Source organism: Poromitra crassiceps (genome assembly GCF_964638095.1).
Source record: "Poromitra crassiceps genome assembly, chromosome: 12".
Lineage (NCBI taxonomy): Eukaryota > Metazoa > Chordata > Actinopteri > Beryciformes > Melamphaidae > Poromitra > Poromitra crassiceps.
This window is the reverse complement of record NC_139632.1, coordinates 48,092,368-48,109,412: the sequence shown is the minus strand read 5'-3', so window position 1 is coordinate 48,109,412 and position 17,045 is coordinate 48,092,368. Positions and strand designations below refer to the sequence as shown.

The window sequence follows — 17,045 nt, the reverse complement described above, 5'->3', positions numbered from 1 at the left end:
AAATGCATAGAGAATCCCAGTACCTTTGTATTCCATATGGAAGCCGGTGTAGCTCACAGAGCCGTCGCTACGGAACGCCAGGTACATGAAGTTGGAAGTGCTCTCAATCTTCTCGGGAAGTTTGCTGTCTTGGAAGCTGCCAATCAGATGTGTGTTGCTGTCTGGCCCATCGTAGATATACATGAAGTCATAGTTGGGCTCAATGCTGAAGCTGTGACAAGTGCAAACAATCAGACAAATGAGAAGTAAAACAGTGATTAGTTTTACCAAGTCTTAAGTACCAGATTGTACAGATTGTGTGAGAGATTTAGACTGCATTAGGGGTTTTAAATTGTGCGTGTGCACCGCAGTGCTAGGAGTGATTCATGGCCAGCGATTCGCTTTGCAATCTCCAGACAAAGAGATAAAAAAAAGATATCTCCCCCAAGAGGTGAGAAAGAGACTAAATTGTTGTGACACTGCAGTGGCACAAAATCTTCCCAGGCGGCAACGGCAATGCAGTGTGAAAAGATCGTTTCATATTGTTGCACTGTATATCAAATCACATGCCGCAGTGAGAGAGGAGCGTTTGTTTTCAAAATAATGAGCTTGGTTTATGACAAAAATGTAAATCGCTTGGAGATAATTGCATTTTAGTTAGATCAAGGCAACTCCAATTTAAAATCATAACTTCATACTTTCATTTTGCATTCCTAAGGGAGAAAGTAGCATTTCGCTAACTCTATTAGATGTTTGTTTTGAAGGACAAAGTCTGAAAAGAAACACGCTGCATGTCCTTCACCTCCAGAAGAGGGAGAGCGCATTCACCTTGGTTTCTCCACGCCTTCATGAAATGACTATGGAATTAATATTCATCAAGTCATTCAGGCAAAGAGAGGGGGCCACCTTAATATTCATCAACAGTCATTCAGTCAAAGAGAGCGGGCCGGGGCACGGTGGTGCAGTGGTAAGCGCTGTCGCCTCACAGCTAGAAGGTCCTGGGTTTGATTCCCACCTGGGACACTGTGATCCCTGAAGGAGTGCGTGCCCGTCCGCATGTCCTCGAGTGCCCACCGCCCGGGTGGGGTCGTCAAAAGGGCCTTTCTGTGTGGAGTTTGCATGTTGTCCCCATGCCCCCTGGGGGTTTCCTTCATATAGGAACCCCTCACCAAAACATGCAATATCCTGGTCGCTGAAGTGGTGCCCCCTCTGGTCGTTCGGGGCGCCTGTTCGGAGGGAGGGGAACTCGTTGGAATAGCGTGATCCTCCCACGTGCTATGTCCTACCGGTGAAGCTTCCCCTGTCAGGTGAAAAGAAGCGGCTGGCTAACTGCCCATGTCTCGGAGGAAGCATGGAGCCAGTTTCGGCTCCCCCCAGATTGGCAGAGGGTGGAGCAGCAACCAGGATAAATAAATTAAATTAGCACTAATGGGGGATAAAAATGATAAAAAATAAAAAGAAATCTGGGAAAAAATATAGAGAGGAAAAAAAAGAGAGAGAATCCCCATGAACACATTACCTGATGAAAGCCAAGGAAATGACATAGTCCGAGTGGACAGCGATCAGCCAGTCACAGTCTTTGCTGTGCGGGTAGGGGTGTGGGTAGTTGGGAGACAGGATGAATCCTGAAGATCCTGTCACATTCCCGCCACACGGAGCTTGAGAGAGAAAGATGGGAAATATGAAAAAGAAGGACATTTAGAAATAATTGTACAGAGTAATTACCGAGATTCTAAAGTATATTCTTTATGTGCTTGGACTGTTGCCAGCTCCTGTGGTCGAACTGGATTCTGTCCTGAATACTTGTGCAGGCAAGGACTGAGCACTTGAAGATCTTTTAAGCTTTTAATTCTAATTCATTGGAATTTAAGGACGGCTTTCCCGTGGGGAATATGAATATATATTAAATCTCACGCCCCTAAGGTTTTCGAATCCGTTGAAATTTTTGAAATTGGTTGTTCACAGCCTGAGCTATCAACCAAAATCCGCTCTGTGTGGGGTGGGGGGGCTGGTGGGGGGGAGGGGCGGGAGCAGGGAGCCAAAATCCTACAGTTCCCACAATGCACTGGGCTCGCGTGGCCTTAGATTCCACGCCCACCCCTCAGGCATTTGGCTGATATCAAACTCCAGTAGGTGGCGGTAATGCACATATAGGTTTGCCAACCGCCATTAAACTCAAAGAAGAAGAAGAAGAAGGCTTCGACATAAAAACATTATGAGAAGAATAATAATAACAAAAAAAAATTGCCTCCAAATTGCACCAAATTTAAACGGTAGTATATATGTCGGGAGATGTCTTCATAAAAAAAAAATCGTGCATTTTAAGGCATTTTCCTAGGAGTTAGGAGCATCTGATGTTGTAACTATTTCATGTAAAAATGTGTAAAAACGGGTACATTGCTCAGCGTTGATTTCGTTACTTCAACGCACCTTCTACTAGATGTAAAATTTGACGAGCTTTCCAATGCCGCCAGTCCCGTGTCTGTATGTGCTTCCGTTCCCGAGATATGGTCTCTTTGCAAGGAGCTATGGGAAGCTAACATTAGCTACCGTAGGCTAGGCGGTGGAAAAAGATGGCTGCCTTTTGTTTTTCTTCAAGACCTCTGAAGGGGCGTGGAGGACCTCTAGAGGTGGGACCATGGCGGCACAGGCCCACAAGTAGTGTAGTTCATAGGTGCTCGACTTCCGCAAGGCGTTCTTGGCCCATCTGACGTAAAACGCGTCGGCTGGGCCAAAAAATATGTGAGAGATGGTTGATAGCTCTGGCTGTGAACAACCAATTTCAAAAATTTCAACGGATTCGAAAACCTTAGGGGCGTGAGATTTAATATATATTCATATTCCCCACGGGAAAGCCGTCCTTTAAGTTTTTGAGTTATTCTGCTGTTTATTGTAATTTTTTCCTATCCGCCAGTTAATTTGAACTAGATAGCTTTATATACTACGGTTCTTATCCAAGTAGGAGTCAAGAAGACATGTTACTCAATTTGAGTAAGAAATGTATTTCATTGCTATCATAACCAACATCATCTGGTGCTTTTGTTGCTTAAAGTCCCTGGAAACCAGAAATATTTTTTTATTATTTAGCATTTTGAGTTCATCACATCACAGGAACCTATGTTATTAAGCCACCAGCCAAATTTGAACGATGATGAACGTCGCAAAGTATATAAATTTAGGTTTGACAGTCATGGCAAAAGTCATGACAATCAATTAGATTTTAGAGTATATTTTCTTCCGCGGACTGTGTGGGCATGTCCCGTCTGCAGCAGGTCTTTTCCTCTCTCTCTCTCTCTCGGAGGAGACCTGCTCGGAGGAGACCTCTCTCTCCGTTGACGGAGAGCGAGAGAGAGATAAGGAGAGAGAGAGAAGGAAAGAGAGATGGAGTGTGTGTGTGTTCGCGCGTTGCTCGGCGGACACACTCGCCGCTGCGCTGCGAGTGCACAGCGCTACTGTGTGTCAGTGTGTGTGTGCATGCGTGCGTGCGTGCGTGTGATTCGATTAAATCTTATAAGTGCATTCGCTCTCTTCAATGAGGAAATGGAAATCCAGACCTTGTAGAAAAGTGTAGATTTTTGGGGTTAGGGTTGAAAGTAATTCTCTCTCTTTTCTGAGGCACACAATTACTCACATAAGACCCTAAATTTAATAGTTAGAAGGCTTTTGTGGATTTTGGTTTCCAGGGACTTTAACAACACAACGCTTCACAGATTTGTTTAAACAGCTGTTGATTTACCTACTGTAGCAGTGACTAGCTACTCTAGCTTGCTACCAATATTGGTAACTACAGTAGTTAATTCTAAGGCATTAGCATTACCATGACGTTACTCCCCTAAACCTTGCCTACAATTGCCTTTTTTCCCCCCATAACACAAATCAGATTCCCGTTGTCAGATCATATCATCATGTAGTCATCACATCATTGACACGTGGGTCAATGGGTCAGCATGGGGGAAATCCTCCCATTCTCCCTATTCAGCATAGTTAGCATTCAGTTGCTAGCCCAGCGCAGGCAGACAGGATCGCGGAGTTAACCACCGCAGTAAACGTACATCTGCACAGACGTCTATGAAGCCTACCTGCTCTAGAATCCCCAATCTTGTAGTGTAGAGCCGCCGCAGCCCCCCCACCCCCCACACACACAGTCTAGTCTCGCGCGCCAGCCGTAGTGACATTTTGTGGGCGTTCCCACACAGACCGACGGTATCTATGGAGCTAGAACTCTCCAATACTACTTAACCCCCCCAACACAGACACACACACAATCCTTGAGTGACATGTTTCCACAATAGAGATGAGTAAGCCAGCTAATTTCAGCACTTGCCACCCAGAAATGCGCAACTCTGCATATATAAAAAAAATATATATATATACTGTATATATATATATATGAATATGAGGGATCAGCTGAGCACCATTTTGGTAAACAAACTCACTGGGTGGCAACGGCAATGGAACCCTATGGAGCCCAAGTGGCGCGAGGCTTGAATGTCTGACTCTAGCCGGCTAACTCTGTTTACATTTTAAAAACTGCGACAGTTCACACAACTTTAACACGACATGCATATATTATAGATCAAACACTTGAGGTAATTGTGCTCTCACTCAAAATGTCAAAATATAAGCGATGTGATGTATCAGTGGGACAGAGTTGAACTCAGCTTCATTTGGCAGTTGGATTTACTCAAGTTCAGTTGAATTCATTTCAGTGGGATGTGTTTACTTGTGCAATTTCTCCAAATTAAAGCAGCTACATAGAACTTTAATCTTGTGTTAATTTTACAGTAGCGGCCCCTGTGGACAAAAACAGTAGTTTTCCCAGAATGAAGACTGTATTTCCTGAACAGCATCCTCACGCTGTCACCAGCAGGCCAGCTGAGCCGCGGCAGGCCAGGCACAGCTTCTCCGAGCCTGGCCTGAACACTGAGCCTCCTTCCACTGTCCCAACCTGCGCACAGGGATTTAGATTGATAAGTATATATTAGAAGCGGCCAATATTCTCGCTGATGGGTCTTATTTGCTGATGTAGGTACTGTGATAGGTATCAGTATTAAATTGAGACTGTTTCATAACCAGCTAAAAGTTCCATAAGGGGCTTTATACTAAAGAAATTGCTCACCAGGAGGCAAGCAAAATAGCTGCTGTTTGACATAATCTGAAACCAGATTAAATTAAAGTCAAAGGGAAAACCCATGTAGCAACTACTGTAGGGATGGGCATTTGAAGAAATGTCCGTAATCGATCATCGGGAAAATTTATGATCAATTCCACAATAGAGATGAGTAAGCCAGCTAATTTCAGCACTTGCCACCCAGAAATGCGCAACTCTGCATATATAAAAAAAAATATATATATACTGTATATATATATATATGAATATGAGGGATCAGCTGAGCACCATTTTGGTAAACAAACTCACTGGGTGGCAACGGCAATGGAACCCTATGGAGCCCAAGTGGCGCGAGGCTTGAATGTCTGACTCTAGCCGGCTAACTCTGTTTACATTTTAAAAACTGCGACAGTTCACACAACTTTAACACGACATGCATATATTATAGATCAAACACTTGAGGTAATTGTGCTCTCACTCAAAATGTCAAAATATAAGCGATGTGATGTATAGTTTTTGAGACATTAACGTTTTTTTGGCACAACTCATACTATTAACTGCCGCGGAGTTCCGCATTTCTGGGTGGCAAGTGACGTCACGCTGATTCGTCCTATATATATATGTATATATATATATATATTATATCATATATATTATATATATGTATATATATATATATATTATTATATATTATATATAATAATAATAATAATAATAATGGCTTTAATTTATATAGCACACTTTAAAATGTAAAACAAATCTCAAGGTGCTTTACAGTAGCTAAAATAGTAAAATAAATAAATTAAAATAAAATAAAATAAAAACAAGCTAAAAACAGCTAAAAGCTCCGAGCTAATAAAAAGCAGAGCGGAACAGGTGGGTTTTAAGGCTTGTTTTAAAAACAGCGAGGGATTTAGAGGATTTATATATATATAATAATCACATCAAGTTGTCAAATGTACAATTATGTCATTTCATTACGCTGAGTCATGTGATCCTGCAGTTGGCCAGCACTCAAGAACGTCTAAAGCAGGTTTCTTGGGAACTACTTAGGGTGATTAGTTCTAATTGTATTGTTACGTAATTAGTAGTTGAGCTGCACTGAGACACTGTGCTGTGTGACCTCGGGGTGCTCAGTCCTCCACTGTCCACAGAAGTGGATTTGGTCACGTCAGAGTTGGCAACGACTGACATCTGAAGTGCTCTGTTTACCCCACACATACGACATCCATGAGAATTATGGTGTCTGCTGCAGCCAGTTAATAGAAAAACTCTCTGCCTGCCTCTCTCTTCCGCTCGCCATCTCTCTCTCTCTCTCTGTCACTCATCCCCAATATATCCCTCCTCTTCTCCCTATCTCTCTCTGTCACTCTCACCCCGATTATCTCCCTCCTTCTCTCTCTCTGTCACTCTCATCTCCAATATCTCCCTCCTCTTCTCCCTATCTCTCTCTGTCACTCTCATCCCTGGTATCTCCCTCCTTCTCTCTCTCTCTCTCTCTCACCGATGCAGCTTGGTGGGCTGGGTTGCCAGTAGTATCTATTTTCCACTTGGATGCAGGTGATGCTGCTCTCCCCCTGCAGTTCGTATCCTGCATCACAGGAGAAGGTGACTGACTCAGCCGGCTCCCGCCCCTCCCCCACGCGACTGCCATTCATGGGGATGCCAGGATCTCTGCAGGCTGTCGCAAGCGAACCTGAAGGGCGGGCGCACACGCACACACACACACACACACACACACACACACACACACACAGAATTTCATATCATGCAGTAGACAGCTGTCAAGCTGGAGCTGGAGCTCTAAGACAGTTATAGAAAAGAACAGATTACTGGCTGATATCAGCATTTAAAATCCTGCAGTGTTTTCCTAAAGCACAGCTGCCAAGCGGCCCAGGGCAACAAGACTCTGAGGGACTCTTCAACTGTTCCTCTCTCCATAGACTTTATTAAGACACCTGACTCACTTATGTATATTGCTTATTCTTCTTTTGATGTTGCTGCTATTTTGCTTTTCTGTTTTCAAAGTCAAATACATCAAATACATCGAGCAAAACTAGAGGCAACGATGTGGAATTAAACAAGAACGAATGACATCACATGATTGGAAGAAAAAAAACAATCATACAGTACATGGAATCAGGTGATTGATTACCAAATCAATGAGGACAATATATAATGGGGATAATGGATGGATAATCAATCAATAATATTGAATATCTGTGAGGAAAAAACCTCACACTGACACTTAACACAACTGCTGCGTGACAAGGAAGAGGAGTCTGACTTTGTAGACCCCTAGAATTAGTGTTTAACAACAAATTAATATAAAAAATAATAATCACAGTACTGCAAACCCTTTTAAAACAGTTGTACGTTTACGTGCAACACCACATTAAACTACCTATATGAATAATGTATTTGAACACTATGCACTGAACTCAGGGGATGTGTTGTCATTCTTTCTTATTTACCTCTTGGATAGTGATTTTTGTTTCGCTCCTATAAAACTAGCTAGTCATAAGCTAACACGCTCTTTAGACACACATCTCTGACTTCAACACCAGCTATGATCAGGTGCAGTCAGTCACAGATCATGTATGTGTGCAATGGATCACACTGGCTGAATAGCAAATAAAATAAATCTAGCAACATCATGAGTGGCTGAGTCGATGAGGTGTGAGACCCGCAGTGGTGGAATGTGAGATAGCTCATCCAGTCGTGGCTAAAGATTACAGCAAATACTGAGAGATCAACATGGGCTGAATAGATATTAGAATTAAAAGCTACTATACTTCAATTTCGTAACTTCCTGACTTGCAGATAATGAGAAATCCACAGTGGACCGAGGTAAGATGCTAATGCTGGAAGACACGCTGTTTTCTTAGGGCGTCTACCTTGCATACATTATACATTCTGTATAATGCCTTCTATGCGGCATTTCCTCATCACAACCACATCATCATAAACTCCTCCTTGTCGTCCGTCTCTCGTCTCCTGGTTGGCTTGGATTCGCGAATCCCTCGACATATCCCACCCACAACTCAACTAATTGTGATTGGCTAACGCCACAACTAAATGATATTCTGATTGGTTAAGACACCTGTCATCAAAATTGTCATCCTCATGTCATGACAAGAGTCGGTCTTCGCGAAGGGTTGCTGTCAATCAATACCATTTGCCGGTGGAGGCTGGTCCAAATATTTAAAACCCCATATTTGCTGAAACAAAGTGAGTCCAAGATCTGAACAATTTCAGTGAATAAAAACTAATAAATAACAAATACAAATAATTTATTAGGGGGAATACCTAGAAGGTATTCTAGTCAGTGAATACCTAAGGTGAATACCTTCTAGTGAATACCTAGAAGGCCCTGACGGTTCGCCACTGGTAGTTACAACACCCATGTTCATTACCTGAAATAATCTGTGCCATATGAGGAAATAATGAGAGATTAACATGAGATCAAATAAATAAATAAACTATCACATTCTCTTTGCATAGATAGAGTGGCTGCCCACTGCTCCTAGTTCTAGGAAGGTTCCTAGTAGAGGATGGGTCAAATGCAGAGGATGAATTTCCCCAATGGGATAAATAAAGGATAACTTAACTTAGAAACAGTGACTATTCTGTGAGCCGATTTTCAAGTGACGTGCGCGCACCCAAAAGCAGCGAGACAGAGACGGATGAGTTGCAGCCAAAACAAAAGCTGCCACTACACACATGCCACAGCATGTCTTCGTCGGTGTGGAGCCGCGGAGGGGCAGGGTAGGTTGGAGTCCACTCCAGTCTGAGCGGCTCGCTTCACCTCACCAGCTCTTCCCCGACCAGCGTCCACTTCACCGCTGCCTGCTGCTGCTGCTGCTATCTGTCAGTCACGACTCACGTTGTAACGTGGATACAGCCAGGAGAGGACTTGTGTTTCGTATTGCGAATAGAACGACGAACATAATAATAAAACGCATCGGACCAGTGTGCAAGATGATTTTTTTTCGAATGGCGGATTAAAAAAAACGCGCTCTGTGTGTGTGTAAACTACGATATTCAAACGGAGTCAACTCAAACTCATTTCCTCATCTAGGCTACTCAATAACAGCCAAATCCACAACTGTAGAGTGGGCATGGCTTCGAAGGTCTCTGGGCTCCAGAGCTATAGGCTATAAACTCCTTGTCCATGGATAACATTTTGACGTTTATTTATTTTATTTTATTAGTTTATTTGGTAGGGACATATACAAAAAAACATTAAACCCCATAGGGGAAGATATGCTTTGTAACAGATTTAGCCATAGGCTACTTTCCATCTGAAGCCCCTGTTCTGTTGCACCTTTTTTCTTTTGGAAAAGTAAATGCATGATAGCTGTGGGATATACTGGAATTTATTGTTTTATATTCATTGTATTTACACAAAAAAGAAAAGCTCTGTCCAGTAACCTGGAACACTTTTATTTTGAGATGTTTTTGAGTGAGATCGTCCTAACTCATGCAAATGATAAGAAATGTGACATGAATGTTAATTTTCTATTAAAGCAAAGTAAAAAAGTAAAAAAATAACCCGCCAATTATTGTTCTTAGAAAAAAAATCGGAATCGGCAAAAATCGGTATCGGCAAGTCAGACTATTCAAAAATCGGAAATCGGAATCGGCCAACAAAATCGCAATCGGTGCATCCCTATTTACAATTCAACATTATTTTTCCGAATCATTTTTCAAGTTACAGTACGAGCAAACACACCATGGATCTACTTCACCTCCTTGGAAGGAAAGAGGAAAACTCACTGGAGAAGTCGATGGTGAAGCCGGACTTGGTGATGTAGAAGTCGGTCTCGAACTGAATGGTGACGAGGTTGAGGGTGGAGTGGATCCCCTCGGGCAGCAGCGAGCCACTCACCTCCTTCAGAGACATCTCGTTCTCCAGAGGCCCGTCCCACACCTTCAGGATGTCATGGGACGCCTCTGTGTCGAACGCCAGGAACTGGAGACTGGGAGAGGGAGACAAGGGAGGCTGTCACCTCGGCTTAGTTCAGTTTGTTTGGTCCGGTCCGGTTCAGTTCAAGTCGAATCAGTTAAGAGTCAAGTCAAGTCAGTTTGTTACTTCCAATCAGTGGGACAGAGTTGAACTCAGCTTCATTTGGCAGTTGGATTTACTCAAGTTCAGTTGAATTCATTTCAGTGGGATGTGTTTACTTGTGCAATTTCTCCAAATTAAAGCAGCTACATAGAACTTTAATCTTGTGTTAATTTTACAGTAGCGGCCCCTGTGGACAAAAACAGTAGTTTTCCCAGAATGAAGACTGTATTTCCTGAACAGCATCCTCACGCTGTCACCAGCAGGCCAGCTGAGCCGCGGCAGGCCAGGCACAGCTTCTCCGAGCCTGGCCTGAACACTGAGCCTCCTTCCACTGTCCCAACCTGCGCACAGGGATTTAGATTGATAAGTATATATTAGAAGCGGCCAATATTCTCGCTGATGGGTCTTATTTGCTGATGTAGGTACTGTGATAGGTATCAGTATTAAATTGAGACTGTTTCATAACCAGCTAAAAGTTCCATAAGGGGCTTTATACTAAAGAAATTGCTCACCAGGAGGCAAGCAAAATAGCTGCTGTTTGACATAATCTGAAACCAGATTAAATTAAAGTCAAAGGGAAAACCCATGTAGCAACTAGGGATGGGCATTTGAAGAAATGTCCGTAATCGATCATCGGGAAAATTTATGATCAATTATCGATTAATCGTTATTATTATTTTATATAAAAAAAATGCCTAGGCAGAAGATTAAAAAATATAGCGTGTTTGTAGCGTGAGTATTGGCTATCATTCCTCAGTCTAAGTGTTGTCAGTTCTTGTGTCTCCTAGTAAACCGTATCGGGTCTGCTCTGAAACACCTTCAGTCCTCACACGAAAAAACACTGTCATTCTTCCTGCATTACTGTTTCACTCCTCACACGTCAGTCATCGCACAATACGGCATCACTCGTCAGTCATCAGTCCTCAGTTATCATAGCTCATTCCTCGCACAAAACGGCATCACAAGCCTGAGAACCTAATAAAAATATTCATTCAAAATTAGTAATTGATTGATTGATAATTTCATTATATTATGTGTGTACATTACAGGCCTGTGTCTATTGTTCGTTTTGTGATAAAAGTGCCAAATTTGGCACATAAATAGCTTAATGTAGAAGGTATCTGGATATTGGGGCATTGCAGATTGGCATTTTTATTACCATTTTCCAAAATGGCTGCCAGCCGTAGCTCAACGTATGAGACCAATCGTTCATTTTGTGATAAAAGCACCAGATTTTGCAGATATGTTCATAGATATATTCTGAACAAAACTGGATATTGGGGCATCGCAAATTTTCCCCCTGGTGGCCATGGCAGACGTGTACATTACAGGCCTATTTGTGTGACTATTGTTTGTTTTGTGATAAAAGTGCCAATTTGGCACAGAAAATAGCTTAATATATGTAGAAGACATCTGGATATTGGGGCATTGCAGATTGGCATTTGTATGACCATTTTTCAAAAGGGCTTCCAGCCATAGCTCAACATATGAGACCAATCGTTCATTTTGTAATAGAAGCACCACATTTTACAGATGTGTTTATAGATATAGGGCCCTATTCTCCCACAGGCCTTCGGCACTAAAACGGGCCTTAACCGCAAAAAAACGTGCCTTGCGCCTGTTTTGGGACGATATCAATATGGCTTTACGCTGCCAAATGCGCTTTAGGCCGAATGGGCGTGGCGCAGTCCCAGAATGGGCCAAAGTGGGCGTGTCGGCCTTAAATCTCGGCGTACTGATATCTTGGCACCTGCCTTAAATTTAGCGCTTTGCGCCTTTGAAAACCAGGCCTATTCACTGCGCCAGTGCACTTGTGCCTCTCCCCTGTCACCCTTCTCTGTCTCTCTCTGAAACCAGGCCTATTCAGTGCGCCAGTGCTCTTCTGCCTCTGAGTCACCCTTCTCTCTCTCTCTCTGACTCCCTCGCTCAAACAGACACAACACATAGCAGCACCCAGCTTCCCATAGGAAATAGCAGTTGTAAGTTTACTGCCTGTGAATGTCCACTCCCAGCATGCAATTGGGTCCTCCATTTCGCTACTAAATAGAGCCGAAATAGATATAAAAGGTAGATCTAAAATAATGTGTAATGGTAAGACAACCTGCAATTGTCGAACATTTCAATATTGGACCAAATAAAACATGAAATGAAACACCACCCTATGTGAAACATATATGTCCTCTTGAGCCTATATATACCCTGTGTGGATTTAACGTGATTTAGGTAAGTGACAGCGGAACGCGCTTCGGAAGCTTCTACTGTCATCTGCTATACTGTGATGTGCGCTCCAATAACTTCGCCCTACTCCACATTTAGTTTTACAATAAAAACACATTTATGCAATGACTTTACATAATGTAGGGTATATTGATGTGCATCATTCTACCTGCAGCAGGGGAGAGAAAACGATATCTTTCTGGACAAACTTTCACCAATCTAATAGGCTATATTTTTCTAGCTGATGCGTTTAGTACATTATTTTCACTTTGATCTTGCTATAGTGTAGCGTATTTACATGCTTGCAGTATTGAAACTGCAGTTAGATTGGTTTGAGAAGCATAATAATATGGAATAATAGCCTATAATGCAGACAGACAGGCTGGATGAAGGGAGGGGGGGGGGGGGCAGAGCGTTTGGCTTTCGTCTGGTTTTGCGGGATCACTGGAATTGGAGCTAAAAAGGCAAGCGTGCGATTCGTTTATTGCACTTATCCAATGAGCATGACGGTGCATAATTTTACGCCTAAAAGGCGTGGTTGTAATGCTTTGGGCTGCATCTAGCGCCAGCACGACGATATCAAGTGCGCCTTTCCACGCCCACTGCTTTGATCTGCGCCTGCCGCTCGGCCTAGAAACTGCGCCGATGCAACGATAGGGGCCATTCTCTGAACAAAACTGGATATTGGGCCATCACCCCCTGGTGGCCATGGCAGGCATTTTTCAAAATGGCGACCACTGGTTTGTCAACATTTCCTATCCCATTGGACCCACATGCAATACCAGACATAATATAGATCCTAGTAAGCCTGAGAACCAAATAAAAATACTCTTTCAAAATGATATGGACTTTTATGGATTTACAAAGTAATTGGTCACTTCATTATTGTACAAAAGGCCAGCAAGTTCTGCTGTTGGAATTATTTTAGTTTATAGACTTTTAATCAGGCAGATTGGCCACCCTTCAGTAGCACCCAATATTAGTAGGACCCCACTCTTCAAGGGCAGCCATTCAGTCCTTGATGACAATCGACCACATGTCCTGAAAACCTAGTCCAAGCTCCAATTGCCTTAGTAAGATTGTTTGAAGTCCTTTTCTGATGTTAAGTGTGCGTGCATCAAAGAGTAAGTGTATTTAATGTCATTTACTGTCATTCTTGAATTACTTAATTACTTGTTGTGCATTAACTCATTGAGTGCCAAGGACGTCTTTCGACGTCCAATGCGTTTTTTGACGGTGGGACGTCGATCAAAGCCTTCTGCACTCCTGTACAAATATTGTAGCTATTGGAGGTCTATAACCTATTTTACAGAACCCTTAGGTGGCGACAGTGCTCTCCAGATTACAGAAAGGCAGAGAAAAACAGAGAAGAAGTCGTTGGGGAAACGGAAATCGCATCGCATCCGTATGCATCGATATGCATGGAGCATAACGTTAGCTGTGCCTGCAGCAGCCAATCTGCTCCCACAATTGAGCTCCTCCGTGTCCGCTGCGACAGCCCATCCGCATGATCAGCCGTGGAGTTGTTATTATTCTCAACTGGAAGCATGGGAGCCGGTGACAAACACACGCGGAACGCTGTAAAAAAGCTGGATGTCGCGCACCCTTCACTGTGCACAGCAAACTCAGCAGAGAGCCACCAGAGACACTCCCATACGGAGGAGGAGTGAGCAGTTGAGGGGTGGGAGGGGAGGCATGCAGAGCAGCACACAACACTGACCCAGACAGCAGGACAGGATTGGCAAACGCAAGCCAGAATATCCGATGCCCACCAGCAGCAAATCAAGACCAGCAAGAACCTGCAACCAGCAGCGCACGCAGGGGCCAGCGCTGCTGGTTGCAGCTAAAAAGTATTATTCTGCCAAACAAAATTCCCTGGCCTTCACTGTTTTATTGAAGGAAATTATTTTTGAGGTGTGACTACATCAGAAAATTAGCTTCAGAGTCAGTGATGTGTTTGAAATGTTTAATTTCACAAAAGGGTCATTATCTCAGCTTCTAGAAAAAAACGGCTGTTTTTGGTTAAATCAAGCTATCTTCTCCGGCTGATAACTAAAGAACGGAAAATTATATCAATAAACCTGTTTTAGCTGATGATAGAAGAGAGTCTCATCGTTCTTTTTGCATGTTCAGTGTTTACATAGTAATATCACACATTAGAACACGGCTCTCTTGAATACTCGATTCTGATTGGTCAATCAACAATATTCACCGGTCATTATTTCTCGACAACCGACCGCTGCTCTGCCACACCTGGATTAATCAGTTGATAAGAGCCTTTTGTCAGCAAGCCACTACTAATTAGGCCAACCAGTTGCAGCTGTGGTGTCTTGTGTGCCAATTACGAATGAAACCGCTTTGTCGTTGAAAACGCTATTAAAAAATATATTTGAATAATTATTTTTGTCAGATTATTGAATGATTTAGTTGTAGGCCGTGTTCTAAGCGGGATAATGTATATTGAGGCGGTGATTACTGGGAAATAATGACCTTCAGGTGAACGATTGGAGCTACGCGTCGGGCTCAATCCACCTGTCGGTCATTATTTCCCCCGTAATCACCGCCTCAATATACATTATCCCTTACATATTCTGGGGGCCTCGAGAAATCACTGAAAAAAGCTCTGAAACTCTGGCACTGGGAGCGTCCGTTCTCCAAAAGTGGCTGGCACTCAATGAGTTAATGTTATTTATTATTAAGCTATTTCTGTGCCAAATTTGGCACTTTTAACACTAAATGAACAATAGCCACACTAATAGGCCTATATACAGTATGTGCACACATAATGAAATGACCAATTATATTGTAAAAGTCCATATGATTTTGAATTACTATTTTTTATTTGGTTCTCAAGCTTACTAGGATCTATATTATGTCTGGTATTGCATGTGGGTCCAATGGGATGGGAAATGTAGACAAATTGATGGTGGCCATTTTGAAAAATGTCTGCGACGGCCACCAGGGGGCAAATTTGCAATGCCCCAATATCCAGTTTTGTTCAGAATATATCTATAGACATATCTGAAAAATCTGGTGCTTTTATCACAAAATGAACGATAGGTTAGCTAATACAGTAGTATAGTCATTTAATGTAAAATTAATGAAATGTTATGAATGGTTTGGACTTAGGTAAAAAAGAAAAGAAAAAAAGATCATATTGTTTTTCATCCATACTATATGCATGAATAGATTTAAATATTTAATTTCAATACATCAGTAGTCTCTCAAGCCAGTCTATCTCCTCCACAATCTTTAAATGCTCCAGAGACAGTCTGTACTTCCACCCATTAAAATGTGGACAGAGGAAGTAGTTTAATGGTATTCGCGACACGTTCATGAAAATAAATATATCCAGTAAAATAAATGAAAATAGCTTGTCCAATTTCCATTTATGCTCAGCAGCTAGCTAGGATTCCTCTCATTTGTTTTCCAGACTGAGCTATTAAGCGACTGCACAGGGGACACAGAAGTGGGGAAATGAGCGAATATCCCACCTTATTTTGTACCGGATATCCCACCTTATTTTTTGAGCAACTTTGAGAGCTGCTGAAGTACAGGCGGGTAGGAGGGAGCATTTGTAAATTGCAGGAGCCAACATGTCTGTCTTGAGAGACTAACATATCAGTGACTTGTGAGCTACCTGACGATGTTGCCAGAGTTGACCTCAATGGTCCAGGTGCATCTTAGGTTGTTGTCGTAAGGGAAGGGATACCCAGGCGAGAGGATGCGCCCTGTGGACTCACCCTTGAAACTGCCACCACACTCCGCTGCAAACACACATACACACAAATACTGATCGGTGAAAACCTCGAATCTTACACATAAATGAGCAAGCCTATGTATCTCGGTATCGCTGTTTCCATTTTCTTGGCCAACGTCAGCCTGACAGCATTCATGTTTGGCACGGGTAACGGCAAGGTTCCCGACCAGACGGTGACAGGCCGGATATTTAAATGAGGTCATCATTATGGCCGAATAAATGGCCAAAAATGGCCAGTTACTGATAGCACTACCCCCAGCAGTCAGCAGGTGGCACACAATGTGTGGACACGCACACACACACCACACACACACTAGGGCAGTGGTTCCCAACCTTTTCCAACTCAGGGCCCACTTTTATGTCTCAAAAATGTTCGCGGCCCACCTCCGACCCCATAAATACAAAGGCCATATAATGCGTTCTCAGAGCACTTTTTTATTGAAAATTGAACATAAAGGACTGAACTGAATACAGGAGAAACATGTGGGAAGCTCCACAGTCACTAACACAGCACCTGTAACATGTTGCAACACCTTCAGTATTACAGTTTTCAAGGAGCTGTCCACACACACACACACATACACACACACACGCACACACACACACACACACACAGACACACACACACACACACACACACACACACACACACACACACACACACACACACACACACACACACCAATCATTCAAGGAGCTGTCCATCAGCACCACACAGATGTCAGAAATGACAAGCAAGGGGCTGTCTGTAACAGGCTAATTAACAAATGATTAATAAATAACGGTATCCTTCAACAATGGAAAAATGCATTCTCATAACAATTTGACATCCAATATCAGATCCAAACAAAATCCAAATATCAGAAGAAAGCCCATTAAATCAATAGGGTTACAAATAAACACAAACC

General features: G+C 42.8%; 1 protein-coding gene across 1 annotated transcript in view; it reads right to left on the bottom strand.

The window, feature by feature from the left end:
• LOC310786958 (CUB and sushi domain-containing protein 3-like) overlaps positions 1–17,045 on the bottom strand; it is a gene marked incomplete at its 3' end in the record, with an annotated part of 313,431 nt that overhangs the window by 138,525 nt on the left and 157,861 nt on the right. Inside the window, exons 20-24 of the mRNA XM_083648289.1 lie at positions 16,018–16,144; positions 9,869–10,071; positions 6,594–6,785; positions 1,499–1,637; positions 24–211 (exon numbers count right to left, since the gene is read on the bottom strand). Of these exons, the coding sequence (XP_083504415.1) occupies positions 24–211; positions 1,499–1,637; positions 6,594–6,785; positions 9,869–10,071; positions 16,018–16,144 (849 nt within the window). The remainder of the gene's footprint in view (positions 1–23; positions 212–1,498; positions 1,638–6,593; positions 6,786–9,868; positions 10,072–16,017; positions 16,145–17,045) is intronic.